The 14,438-nt window shown below is 40.1% G+C and overlaps 1 protein-coding gene across 1 annotated transcript in view; it reads left to right on the top strand.

Moving 5' to 3' along the window:
* The first annotated feature begins 376 nt into the window (after nucleotides 1-376).
* Nucleotides 377-14,438, top strand: part of wwox (WW domain containing oxidoreductase) — a 305,089-nt gene continuing 291,027 nt past the window's right edge. Inside the window, exons 1-4 of the mRNA XM_035395673.1 lie at nucleotides 377-614; nucleotides 857-921; nucleotides 3,504-3,561; nucleotides 4,506-4,675. Coding sequence (XP_035251564.1) covers nucleotides 508-614; nucleotides 857-921; nucleotides 3,504-3,561; nucleotides 4,506-4,675 — 400 coding nt within the window. The 5' untranslated portion in view covers nucleotides 377-507. The remainder of the gene's footprint in view (nucleotides 615-856; nucleotides 922-3,503; nucleotides 3,562-4,505; nucleotides 4,676-14,438) is intronic.

Here is a 14,438-nt window from a genome sequence, read left to right as displayed (position 1 = left end):
AGGCACTATACAGAAACACATATCACTCTTGACAAGACGCATATCTTTCCTACACACGATACACCCGCAGTTAAATTTTAACACGATTTGCAAAATTGAAACCACTGCCCTCTAGTGAAAAGAAACGGAACAACGCAAGTGTATTACATTATTAAAAATACCATTTCAAGAGATTGATTTAGATAGAGGCTGTATGCAATATCTGTTCCGCAATCATTATTTCCCCTCTCCTGTAACTTCAGCAATATCACAGCTATCATTAAGGTTACAAAAACAGCTTCCAATCGAGAAAAACGCATTACTTCAATCGCGTTAATTTTTATGACTGCATTTCCCAGAAAGCCTTGCGCATTTACCGGTGAAACGTCATGTTTAGATTCCGGAACTGCTGGATAAAAACACTAGTGCAACGTGAATCTCGAGTTCAGTGTAGTGCAGGTGTATGATCGGAACTGTTGTTAATCCTAATTTTATACAAATATATATTGGTTCCAACAGTAAAGCTCCATGGCAGCACTAAAATATGCAGGTTTGGATGATACCGATAGTGAAGACGAATTACCTCCCGGCTGGGAAGAGAGAACTACAAAGGATGGATGGGTTTACTATGCAAAGTAAGCGACCACTTTCCTGGTCAATATGATGCTTGGTGTATGGAGTAGTTTGTCTTTCAGTGGGACAGCCCCCAAGTAAAATAGTCAGTTGTGGAATTATTTTAAATATAGTTAAGTAGCTAACTATATAGCTAGCTAATCAGCAGTCAGTGACTTCCTTGTTTCAAACGTCAAAGGTACATTTTACAGATACAGAAACAATGTACTATTTAATGTACACAGTAAATATGTTCTGCTTTTAGCCACGATGAGATGAAGACGCAGTGGGAACATCCAAAGACCGGGAAAAAGCGACGTTGTGCTGGAGGTTGGTCTTGTTGATGTCTTTTGTTAACTGTTCTCTAGAAAGTAAAAATGTCCATTTCATACCTGTCAGAGCACACCAGCATAGGAAATATTATCTATTAAATATGGAATAAAATTGTATTTTTCCTACAGTTCAATGACTGATGTTGATTATGTCATTGAACTGTATGTTAGTGGCCTATAATTTCAGAAAATATAAACAGACATTGACAACAACATGCTATATACTCACATATGTTAATCCGTCATCTGAAAACTTAGTTTAGTGTGGAATTTTAAGTTTGAAAACTGATGGCAGCTTTGGATTTGGTGATTCTGCAGTGCAAATTAAAAACTTTGGTGGGGTTTCATTTTCAGTGATTGGTTGTAAAAGTCTTTAAATTGGGTTTGAGTGATGTCAGTTATATTAATGTATTGAAAAGTGACAAGGTGCTTTACATTTTAGAGGATTTGGGACAAGGCACAGTTTTTCCTGTATTTGACTCCTGTATTTGAAAATCATTAAAACCGTTATAAATAATGAAACATATCTGTGTACACAGGACCTAACTTGTGATTAATAGTAAGTTACACAAAAGTTTCAGCAATGTTGGAGGGGAAATTTAAAGCTAAACTGGTGCTGATCATTTTTTCCCAATTGAATTGTTCTTTGGGGCCTTTTGATGCTGTGCTATTGAGGCACTGCTGCCAAATGGACCTTATTGTAAAAATAGTCTGTGTAATTTTGAAGACTTTTACCCCAGAGAAGTTACTATTGCACAATAAGGCAAAGAATTTCCTACTAACTGAAGTTATTATGCCTGTAAATTGTCTGAGCTATTATACACTGTGTGATGCTATGGCCAGTTGTGGCCCAGTAGGACTCCTTGTCAAAGTCAGCTTGTGCACATTTGGGATTGGACATGGCTGTTGGGCACATCTCTGCACTCCGATCTGGCACTTGTTTTGTCTGTAATCCTGGGTTTGAGATTATAATGTGTTAAAACACGTGAATGAGCTGATGTTATAGCTAAATGGCTTCCTAATGTATTTGAGGGAACCTGTTCATGAAAGTTTGTTTAGATTTGTGAATTGACTGATATAGAATTTTATTTATAGATCAAATTTAACTATTTAACTATTAAGTTAGAGCAGAGTGACAGTAGATTTATGAATGAACATTTCAAATGACTATGACATTTTATGGGAGCAAATGACTAAGCTGTTGTTCATGACTAAATTGTGTTTTTCCTTAGTTGAACGTTGTAGGGTATCATTCAGTATCACACCATAGACACTTTTTAAATTTCAGAATATTATTACATTTCAGAATACTTAGCTATTTCATGGGAAAATGTACATTCCTTGATAGCTGTACCTCTGGTTATGTTTTAATTTCAAGACAATTACAGGTGTTTGGAATGTCTTTCAAATTCTCACTGTAAAATAAAATTAACATGTGGCATGCAAGATGTAGCCTTCAACACAGTTTGGTTTGGTGGTTACTACCTTGAGAGTTGGTCTTGTAGAGGAGTAGCAGAAATTCATTTTGAGAGTGCTCTGTTAATCAGTCTGGGTAATTCCAGGTAGGGGGAGATAGAGGTGATAACACTATGCAATACAAGGTCCTGATGGTCCTGTGTCTCCTTCTGTATCGTCTGACATGTTGTTTTCCAACTCAAATGTAACCCAAATGTAATCCATGCAAGGGAACCAGTTCTGTCTTAGTCCATGATTTCACCTGTGAGCACAGAAATTCTGTGCCTCAGTGGTGTGGTGCTGCGTTAGGTACCTGCTTGGAACCATCGAGCCTGTCCTTGTTGATGACACACTGTAGACACCTCAGGGCCTGCAGCTGGCGGTGTGCTTGGCTGTTTTAACCACCATTCACCAAAACCGTCTGTTCAAACAAATCAATCGGATGTGTGCATTTTCTAAGGGTTTTTTGGTTCTTTTTTTGTCATTATACATCTCACATTTAATCTTTGTTTTGCTCTGTCCAACTGCTCAACATTTATCTGAACAAATGTACTGTAAAGAACCAAGTGAGACTAATGATGTGATTTTAAGCCTATATTATTCAGTTGATTTCATTTCTTCCCCCTGGAAGCAACAAAGTTATTTTTCTGCCTTTTTGGCGTTGGTCATTGGAGACCATGTACCTTGTGTAATTAACATGGCGTTTACATTTCAGCCAATCAGCAGTGTGACCATTTAGTGAGCTGCCAATCAGACGTGAACTTGTGAATATGTATATGAGTGGACTAATGATATCACTTGTTTCAGCAATAGTTTATGGGCCAGTTTTGCAGACACAGATTAAGCCCAGTCCTAGACTTATTTTAATTTCAAATGGAGATTCTCCACACAAAACTATATTTAGTCTGAGACTAAGCTTAATCTGTGTCTGCGATACATAGCTAGTAGTTTAGTTTAATAATGGTAGTTTAGAACTGCAAAGATAAGCTCCTTATTGGCTAATTTGCTTTTAACAAATGATATAGCAGATGATAATTAAGTGCTGTTGTTGTTTAAAAAAAAAAAAAAAAAAAATACTTTGAGTCATTAATAACTGAGTGGATGGGCCTCAATTTTTTGTTGCAGATTTACCGTATGGATGGGAACAAGAAACAGATGACAAAGGCCAAGTCTTCTATGTTGAGTGAGTCACCATTTCCTTTTAAATTCAAGCGTGTTGGCTGCAGAGGCCTGTATAGGTATTAAATCTGGTGTCACTAACGTATTAAAAAAAACTGATTCAGAAGCAGTTTACATTTTTACTGTGTGTTCTCAATAAAACCTAAATCACCTGCTGATCTATGCATGTTTCAGCTAAAAGCATTTTGTATGTAAATGCATATAGATGTCTTGTGGATGTTGCAGGTCAGCAAATGTTATGTAGCTGAGTGTGTAATTAATTTAACAGAAATAATGCTTCCGGTATATTTAGAGTCCTGCCAGTTTGTGTGATGGCAGGTCCCTCTTCATTCATCTGGGCTGCCGAGGATGAGAAAAAAGCACAAACTACAACCCTTTCATAAGACAGCTGACACCGTCAGCGTGAGGCGAAGCAATGCTTCTATTGTTATCCCTTTTACTGGGCGTTCTGCGTATCCACATTCCAGTGTGTATTAACTGTACTTTTCTGTGAATTTATGGCACGTGGCACATTTATTATGCAGTACTGTGCATTTTACTCCATTCGTTTTTTTAAAACCTTTGAATTCTTAAGGGTCTGGTTTTAGGGTCCAGCCTGGTCTTGGCAGCGAGTGCTCAGAGTAGAGGCGTGCCTTGCCGGTAGCCTGCGAGTGTTTCATCACAGAGATAAACCCATGCTGTGGTACACTGAGGAACCCTGGCTGGTTTACTGATGAAGACCCACCATCATACTTGCCAGACAAAGAAATTTATGTCTAACAACAATGTGTCCCCAGTCCTTAATGGCCACTGCTCTAGGCTAGGCTCAGAACTACAGCCTACAATGTCTAGCCCATAGGACCAGCCTGCGCTCATACCATGGCCCTTTGCCTACTGAGCAGCTGTGGGGGACTGTATAGGTCTGTTACAATAGATCAGTAATCACCCGTGTCTCTGTCTCTCCTGCAGTCACATTAACAAGCGGACCACGTACTTTGACCCCCGGCAAGCGTTCACCGTGGAGGACGTGCAGCACAAGCCCAAACGCTACGACGCCAACACCCCTGCTCTGGAGATCCTGCAGGGCCGCGACCTCTCGGACAGGGTGGTGGTCATCACAGGGGCCAACTCGGGCATCGGTGAGTGCTCGGACCCCACTGGGTTTCGCTCACTGAAATCCCACGGAATCCCCATCCGATTGCTGTCCTCTTGGTTTGTTTTCACAGTAATGGTGTGACTTAAATACAGTAACTCTTTGGGGGGAAACATTACTCACACGGACTGGATCATTTACACGTCACTGAAGAATTTTTACCGCAGTGGAAAATTAAAATTGGTGTTGTTAAGACAAAAGGAGGAGCAGCACTGAAGTTGAGGTATAGTACTGATTTAATCCACTGGGTGGCGATGTTGCCTCATAGATGGCCTTACCACGGCATTTCTGGCGCCTGTTCCTGGCTTTTGAAAGGAGAGCATTTGTCAACATAACCTCTTCAATGATCTACTTAAACTCTCCCAATTACACCTCTATATAGTACATGGAATTAATAGAATTCATTAGCCACTCTGAATTTGATGTCATTGTTAGCTGCTGTAAACGTCTTGATTGAATGCCGTGAATGCATAGCTAATGATATAATGAGTCTGGCAGCTCTGCATTTCCTTGTTCTCTTAGCGTAAATTATTGCAGGTGCCAGGCATAAATTTATGTCGCATTACAGTTTATTACAACGCAGAAAGAGATAATGACTCTCAGAGGGAAATGAAGTAGGCATCGGTGTCATTGTTTATGTTTTCAGTTTTTTACCTCGTACTGAAATATCGCCTCGTTGATGTTTATTTCATGTCCAACATAATTATGACTATGCTACAGTCATGGAGGGGTGAAAAAAATAGTGTTTGGAATTTCAGGGTTTTGCTTGTGTTACCGTTAGTCATGCTGTTCAACCATGGTAATTTACATTTGAAACAGAGCCGCCCAGTCCGAATCCAGTTTCATGTGCAGGCATGTATCTGTACATGATGCAGAAGTGTATTACAGGACTATGCTTTCAAGAAAAAGCTGTATTCATTTGGTGTTTGTACACATACAATAATTACTTGGGTGGTGTTTTGGAAATACTACATATATCTTACCGATGTGTTCAATCTGAACAGCATTTTGCTTGTTTGTTTTAATATGAAAAACACTTTTCTGGATTATCTGGATTTACCTATTGAATGCCTTAGCAGTCCAGCAGAGGGCAGTCAAGCTCTTTCACATTATTTGTGACTCGTAATTATACAACCGTGTACTACAGTATGTTTGTATGTACCTGCATTCAGATATTTTGCACATCGTTGGCCTATCCATTTTACAGATCTTAAAGGTGTGTGTTTTTACATGTTTATGTAGAATTGTATGCTATAGCCCATATTATGATTCTTACGGTAGGAATCATTTCTTTTATTCATATTCTTCAATTTGAGTAGTTTCTGTTGGCCATGAATGTCACATAGAATCAGGAGGATCAACATCCACAGAATCGGAAAATAAAAATGAATGTCAATTTGAATGCATGATTTGAGCTGCAGTAGTTTCCAGGCCTCACTGTAATGAGGCAGAAATGCCGGGCGCATATATTTGACTCACCTTTATACCTTCCTCTTGTTGAGGAACTAAATTAATTATTCAGCTACAATTAACAAGATGTGTCAATAGTAATTGCCACCGGTAGTGTGCTCTTTGACATCAGAATGGCCTGTTTGTGAAATGTTCGTCTGCCGATTTGGTTGACGCTTGGAGCATATTAATTTAATATTCTGTTTAAGGCCACACATTATGTTTTTTTTTTTCTATGACGAAGATATTCTTCCTAAGAAAAAATCATTATGATAATTTCGGATATATTTTGCATACGCCGTAATAAACTGCCATCTTGTTGCAATTTTACTCGTCTTTTCAAGCTGAAAAGAGTTGAATGTTCGCACAGAGCTCCGGGGGTGTGAGAATGTGTTTTCTTTTTAAGAGCACAGGGCAGCGTTTGCTGAGGAATCCCCTCTGCAGATACATTGCATTAGTCTTTCGTTCGGTTTCCTGCATAATTTGAAACCACTACGGCTGGTCCTTAGACCTTTAATTGTCGTAATGGAAATAAATGGTGGCTTGTAACCGTACTTTCTCTCTTTCCCCCCCCCCCCCCTCTTTCTCCCCATTAAATGCACACACTCTCCCATAGTGTTGTGGTACACCTGTACTTCAACATTGATCCTGTGGTTCTTTTGACCCTCCTTGATGCCTCCCATTCATCCCCATTAACAGACCTTCTCCTGCGATTTCCTTAATTCTCTTCTATTGAACTAACAAAAAGTTATTTACCTTCCCGGGGTCAGCCCTGCAGTTTGCCCTTAACGCACTGCTGCCAGCATCGGAATGGCTTCTGAGTCTGTGAAGCTTTTTTGTTTGTTCCTTTGTGGAAGAGAGAGCGATGATGAGCTGGAATCCGCTAATGATTTCTGTTATTGTAGTTCTGTGGTGCACCTGCCGCTTAACTCTGACGCGGTTAGCTACGTTCGCGTTTATGTTTCTGTTATTTTCGCGGGTGGAATATCTCCCTGGGTTCAGAGTGGTCAGGTGCATCGTGGGTCAGAGCATGATGTATGATACGTGCGTGATGGTCATGGAGTAAAAATGAGAATTTCACCCTGTCACAGTGAAAGGACAGTATGAACATTGATATATGTGTGCCTTTTTTAAATGTATATATTTATGTTCGTTTTTATTTATCAATATATCTCTATATAGCAAGATGAAAGCTGTGCTCTTCTGATTATTGATATTTACTCTGGTTTAGGAACCAAATGTCATAATCTCCCTGACAGAAGGATCTTACTTTATTGTATTAATGTTTTTTGAATGCATCTCCTGAGCAGTATGGTGACATAGTCTGTGACCTTGTCCTTTCTCCTCCACTGTGATTTTAGTGCTTTAGTGCTATTAAAAAATAAATCAACCAAACAGAATAAAATAATTGAATCATGTTTGAAAATTTGTGGAGGATAATGATTCTTCATCATTTCTCCTTTACTTGGGAGGTCATGGGTTCCCAAATGCTTCTTAAAGCAAATTTGTTATGAAAGCGCAGATTTGTGGGGCGGGGGGAGGGGGGGGGGGTGATTGTTATTGGAATGCGGGTGCAGAGGTCTGATTTATTCCGTCTTTAATTGGAATTTTTCTGGAAACTACCCCCCGCTCTGCGTCCTGCACTGTCGAGACCTGGAAGCTTTCCACGCACAAACTACATGATCTGAATCCGCTATTGTCTCTGAATTTGGTCGAGGCTCCACCAGAGGGACCAGACAAAGTGTATTTGCTCTGGACGCGAAAAAAAAAAGGACAATGACAGGATTCATGATAGAAAGCATCACGTGCTGAATGAGTCATTTCTCTACCAGTAGGTTTTTTTAATAGATTTTGTTGTGTTTTTTTTTGTCGGTAATTTGTGCTCCGCTGCAGTAGTGTTTCAGTGGCCTGCTCAAACACTCCAGTCAATTTCTTTCCCCCTATCACAGGACCCTTAAAATGGTTCAGTGAAAGAGAAATGAATGCGACGTCCTCGGTTTAAAAACCCGCGGCTTGACTTTTGCAGGTGATCGCTAAATTGCGTCACACTCGCGAGGCATAACTGGTTTTAAATGGATCGCAGCCCCACACGTTTGCAGCACCGCTGTTTGTGAATAAGGACCCCTGATTGCTAATCCAAGAGCAGTGAGCCATTGAACCAGTGTGAGTGTGGGGGAATGCATAATGCATACAATGAGGATATAGTTAAATAAAATAAAAAGTCTCGAGGAAAGGATGGAGGCGACGTGTGGGGTTTTTTTTTTTCCCCCCCTTCCTTTTCTTGGTCTTTCTTTTTTTATTTTTTATTTTTTTTTTTATTGTCCGGACTGGTTTTTACCAAAGGGCTGTCATTGCTTGCGGTAATTGTAATGGTGAAAGAGCAGCTGAGGAAATGGAATCAGATTTTTATAATGTGCATTTCATGTCCTTTTTGATGAATCTGTTTATCGGGCCTGTAATGAATACCACACATGGTTGGTTAGTCAAATTATTGAACTTTATCAACCTTGGATGAAATTCACAATGCACGGCCCGAAACCTGTTGTAACATGCAAGAAAATTACATCTGGGCCCAAAGGTTCAATAATGATTACAGCTTCGATATAACTGAAGTGGGGGGAGTACGGGGGACGTTGAAAACACACATTTATGTACGTGTAAATAAAGTTTACGGCTTCGTCAAACAATTACACTGTTATTATATGAAGTCAAGTACTGTATAGATCTGTACGAGCTGCAGTTTTTTTTTTTTTTGGGATTGTAGGGGCAGGATAGTTTCCGTGGATGTCCGGGTTTTCGATGACAGTGATAAAAATAGCCTTCCTCCAAGCTAGGGTGGGGGGGGGGTGGGGGGGGGGGTGGTAGGGTGGGGGTAAGTCATGGTGGGGACATGGCGACCGGCAATCAAAGGGCATGATGAAAAATTGTGGTGGGAGTTGGAAGTGGTCACAGAGGGTCAAAGATGGAGACCATAAGGGCAACGCAGAGCCGCTCGGCGGGAGCGCGGCGGGAGGGCGGGTAACGGGGCCCGCCCCGGCCCGCTCGGGCGGAACGCCGCGGTCCGCACGCCCGTAATTACAAACGATACGTTTCACTTTCGGGTGACAACCCTTTCGCCGATACAAATGGAACCTCCGCGTTATTAATGGGTCAAATTAGAACCCCTTCTGGGCGCGGGGGGGTATATATACCTGTCCGGCCCACGCATCGGCAGATATATACGGCGCATAACCGAAAATCAGAAATGCTGTAACCCCCCCCTTCCACCACCCCCCCGTCTTCTGCTGGGCTACATCGTTCTCCCTGGCTGAAGCCCTCATCTATTACAAGCCGTTTGCTCCATTACAGACCGGCATCCTCGGAAACACCCCGGGTTCGGACAACTTCGACTGCGGCCCTTCATTATTTTTTATTGTAATTTTTCCGTTTCCTCCGGTGTAGATGAAGGAAAATCCAGATTTCAATATCGGAGATGTTTCCAATTAAAGCCGGCTCACGTTCTGCCTCCCCACCCGCACAGCACAGCACATGTCCTGGATGTTTGGGACTGTAATTAGATATAAGTATGTTTCCCGGCCACAATAATGCATATATTGTTGCTTTTTTTTTTTTTTTTTTTGAGAAAACATTACGGATTATTTGGAACAGGCAAATCTTAATGGGGGTGCAAGCTTTCCTGTTAACTTACAGCTAGCCGAGGCAGTGCTGCACTTATTACTGTCGGATACCGCAGGCCTGTCCCTTGCATATGGAAGAGGAATTGCTGTGTGAAGTGGTTTGGAGAGAGATTTCTCTATTTTTACTAATTGACTGCAGGTGAGAGACCCTGCAGTCACAGTCACTGCCTCTCTAAAGCACGTTTTTCTGCATTTTTGTTTGCCATAATAAACAAAATAGTCAAATAATTAACTTCTATAATCAACAAAGTGCCCTCTCAATACATTTTATGTAGCAATGGCTTTGAAATTGCACATAGGTTTATCACCCACATAAGTTTATAAAATAAAAACAGCATATTCCTTTAAAGTGGAGTCACAAAGTCTCATTGACAAAGGACAGAGATATTTGCTTTCTGCCATATTACATGGTTGAATCTTGTTATTCTGGTGTTCTAGACCTCGTGTTCCAGCTTCTAGGCTACTGAATCAGTGTGGCGTTGTTGGCAATATCAGATGCCTATTTGAAATGAACCCCTGACTCTTTCTCTTGCTCTCTAACTACCTGACAGTATCCACTGTGATGCTACAGTGTGAGTTTAAATGCTTCATCTTGACTGCAGTGCCCCATGAGTGTTTGTTTGTGTGTGTATGTGTTTGTACTTGTCTGTGTGTGTTTGTACTTGTCTGTGTGTGTGTGTGTGTGTGTGCATGTGTGTGAAGTGATAAATTGAAACAATGATTGATTATTAATTAAAGCATATTACATTTCTCAACACACTGAAAATGCAAATAGCTGGTTTGGTTGATAGGTACTTGAACAATTTGTGCTTATGGGTTGCTGTTTTAAATCAACGTATGTGATGTGGGATGCTGTGTTCTTTTGTTGTTCTTATAGATGACAAATGATCCAATTGGTACTAAGCTTTGGAAATGCCTCATAAAATAATTAGAAGTGGAAATTGTACAAGACATAATTTGCAAAGTACAGTTGCCATCAAAAGGAGACAAAGAGTAATTTAATAATCACTCGAATATTATACTGCCAAGACAGAGCAGCAGTTTATACTTTATAACCACCGCCTATTTTCAAGAAATCGGCTGATAAAATTTGATCACGCTGAGTAATTGCATAGAAATAGAATCATTCAAGTGCAATTGAGCATTAAGTTTAAATTCCCAGAAAGTTCATAGAAGCTTCTGGAAATGTACAGTGACATGTCTCTGCATTAAAGGAGTTCAGAATATATCCATTAGTAAACATTCATGATCACGGAGAGAGAGCGTTCTGCATCTCAGACCATTTCTGGCCAATTTTAAAGGTCATTGGCCTCAGGTCAGTTTACAGCTCTAAGAATATTCACGTGAATTGAGCCTGCCAACTTCAAATTTAGTCTCCCTTATCACTGAGTTAAAGGTTTGTGAGATGTAGTGGATTTCTTTCCAGTTTTCCAGAGTAGATGTAGATTATTTTCCAGAGTAAGGATCGAGACAAACTTTACCACATGCTGAGAAGTTACTACCACAGGAAGCAAACTCGCAGTTGAGGCCAACGACCAATGATTGGTTCTTTCTTCCGCAAATTCTTTTTCTAAACAATGACTTAGAAACTTTTTAGTTGTTTAGGTATTATTTATGACCCAGCTGCGTTGATAAAGTCCTTTCATATCACAGAACGAGTCGGGATAGATTTTCCAGACTGCATCTTAATTACCTGGGACTGTGTCTTGTGGAGTGGTGAATAAAATTGAGCATTGTGTACATTCTCATCCGTGCCATATTTGGCCCCGAATAGGTGAAGCTCATGTTAAAGAACAGGATTTCCTTATGGAAATACATACATACACTCGTGGGTTTGTATTGTGTGGTACTGGAGCTGCAGTACAGATGGATTCAAATGTGCAGTAAACCAGGCCATTTTGGATGCTTATCTGCTCTATTGTAATGCTGTTGTTCTCAGGTTTATAAGTCAGATAGTGTAATACTGAAGTCCTCTAGTATGCTGCAATGTATAGACTAGTCATATGGATTTTGCACTGATAATAATTGCCCAATATTATGGTAATGCGTTTGTCATTAATCTGCATTGCATTGGGCCTATTACATTAACATTAGCAAACTACACATAATGTTTTTACCACACTCAAAACATGATGCTACAAAAAAATCCTTCAGGTTTTTTCTTTCCACACTTCTACAAATGTAAATTTACCAGCTGCATTTTTCACTATGCGTATTGATTTGATTCCAGATAATGTTGTTAACAAGGCAGATGAAATCTGTTATAGGACACAGTTAGCAAAAAGCATTTTCAGAATGTTGGGAAATTATTCTTTTCATTAGTGTTATTGACAAAGGTTAGCCAAATAGTCATGTAAAAAGCATGAGCCGTGTTATTAAAATAATGATTCTTATTAATAATGAGCACTGATTCTTAAATTCAGAGCTTCAAGGTGTTTATTGGATGGTGGACCGGTGCGTTATCTGGCAATAAAGCATTTAACTATTTTTTGGAGTTTGATTCAGTAGACTTCTAATATTAACATTACATCAATTACATTCACTGTTGCATGTGCATTTGTGAGTATATGGAACAACGCACACAGATTTGAAGGATTGAGAGATTCCTATCGGATTTTAGGTTTTCATTGCCGATTCCTCCTTTCCTTTGATAGCTGCAGAACTGTGTCTTTGACATATATAAGACAGATCAAATTGTGTGCACTTCAAAAGTGAGAGGGTTTGTGCTCTCTTCTGAAATATCTCGTACTTGTCACCAGAAGCGTGCCTCTCCATCAGAGTTCTCAGAAGAAGAAAAGGGGGAAATGTGGAAATCATATGAAAGTGGTTAACTTATTAATGTTTGGTCAATCTTAAAGCAGGGCCTGTGCAGCAGTCAGCTCCATTCATTTTGCTTGGCACCTTCTCTGTCGATGCGATCCAAGAACAACAGGCCTGTCGTCTTTACACACAGTCAGGCGGGGACCAGGATGTGGCTTGAAACAAAATGTAAAACCATTCAAAGAAACCAAGGCACTTTCTGAAGCTTTGAGTGTGAAGACACCACAGACCCTAAGACTCTCTGCGTTCTCACACCTCAGTCCTTTCTTCTGGCCTCTTTTTTCTCCTTTTTTCTCTTCTGAAGAGCTTGAGTTTAAAAATGGACATACACAGACAAGATGGCCACGAAGTAGAAATAAAACTTGTCTGAAAATGTCAGGAAGGAAATGCAATGCTGCCTACAATGCTGTTACACTTTAAGTATGATTTCCCTGTGATTCTTTATTGCATGTAGGGATTCTTTATTTTCATTAACTTCCTTGTATCTTGTTGAGGTGTTCATATACCCGATACTTCCCTTCAGCGCTAGCCAGTCACTTGGCAGGAATTCCATGAAATTCTAATCACATTTCAGCATTCCAAATGGGGGAGCGAAGAACTAAATAATAAGTTTTTCTTTTGCTTCCCTTGTGTTCCTCTGTAGCTTCACAGCATGATACCATTTTTATGTGCAGCAATTTTTTGTGACTTATAGGGACTCATGAAATGGGTGATTAAGATGATTTCACTGCCATATTTTGCCGTTTGGATGCTAGTCCTAGTGTTTCCTGAGTGGAAAACCAGCCCTCTAGTCACTACATAATACTGTGGATCATGGAGATCCCTGTGAGAATGGGGAAAAGTATAGGCTACAGTCTGTCCTTACATTACATTACTGGCAAGAGTTAGCAAAAGAGTTGCAATTTGAATCACTGAAATACTACAGAATATCCAAAATGATATAGTTTGTGGAAGAGAGTTGTGTTATGTCTTTATAACATCTTCTTTCTATGTACAATTTTCACATTTATATAATTGGCTCAATGAATCATGGTTGTTACTGTTGTTTGCAGCTCTTAAGAGACCACATAAACACCAGCAAAAGCATATGTATGCAAATTTAGGAAAATCTTAGAAACTTTCACAGTAATGCTTGAGGATGTTACCGTTTTGAAAGTCACAAGTTTATTCTGTTTTTTTTACGGCAGATAATTAATTAGTATGTAAACAGGACTACCCCTGTTTAATTATGGTTTATTCTTCGAGCACTGTCAGTAAAGCATAGGTCAGAGGGATAGAACGGTTTTGCCTTTTCAGCATGTAGCGTACCGCGCGCGGCAGAACTAAATTGGCTTGGACTCGCGAGCGTCTCTGGACGGCGAATAAAACCAGATGTCAGCCTTTCCAAAGTACCCAATAGCCTGCCGTCCAAGATTAACAAAACATTAACACTTCATCATTCTGGACTAATGTACTTAAAGGAAAATAATCCTTAGCTACGGGGAGGGGGGGGGGGGAACGGTCGAAAAAGTACTTTATCGAAATCCGTGAAGCTTGTTCTGGTCCTGCCTACAGGGTTACCTGCCCCAGCTCTCCTGTCCTCTGTGCCAACACTGCTGTGATGGAGCTTTTCTCCTGAGCCTCTTCTGCAAATCACAGAGGGACTTCTGCTCTTTGGATTATAAAAAAAAAAAAAAACACACTTTGGACTGCAAGTGGAAAATTGACACGCTGTTAAATTTAGTTGAATGTGTTTGTTATTCTCTCTCACCACCCCACCACCCCTTGAATCTGTTACAGCACTTAGGCTATAATCAAATAGTA

The sequence above is a fragment of the Anguilla anguilla genome, chromosome 16 (assembly GCF_013347855.1).
Source record: "Anguilla anguilla isolate fAngAng1 chromosome 16, fAngAng1.pri, whole genome shotgun sequence".
NCBI lineage: Eukaryota > Metazoa > Chordata > Actinopteri > Anguilliformes > Anguillidae > Anguilla > Anguilla anguilla.
Note: the sequence above shows the minus strand (reverse complement) of the source record. Positions and strands in the feature narration are given on the sequence as shown.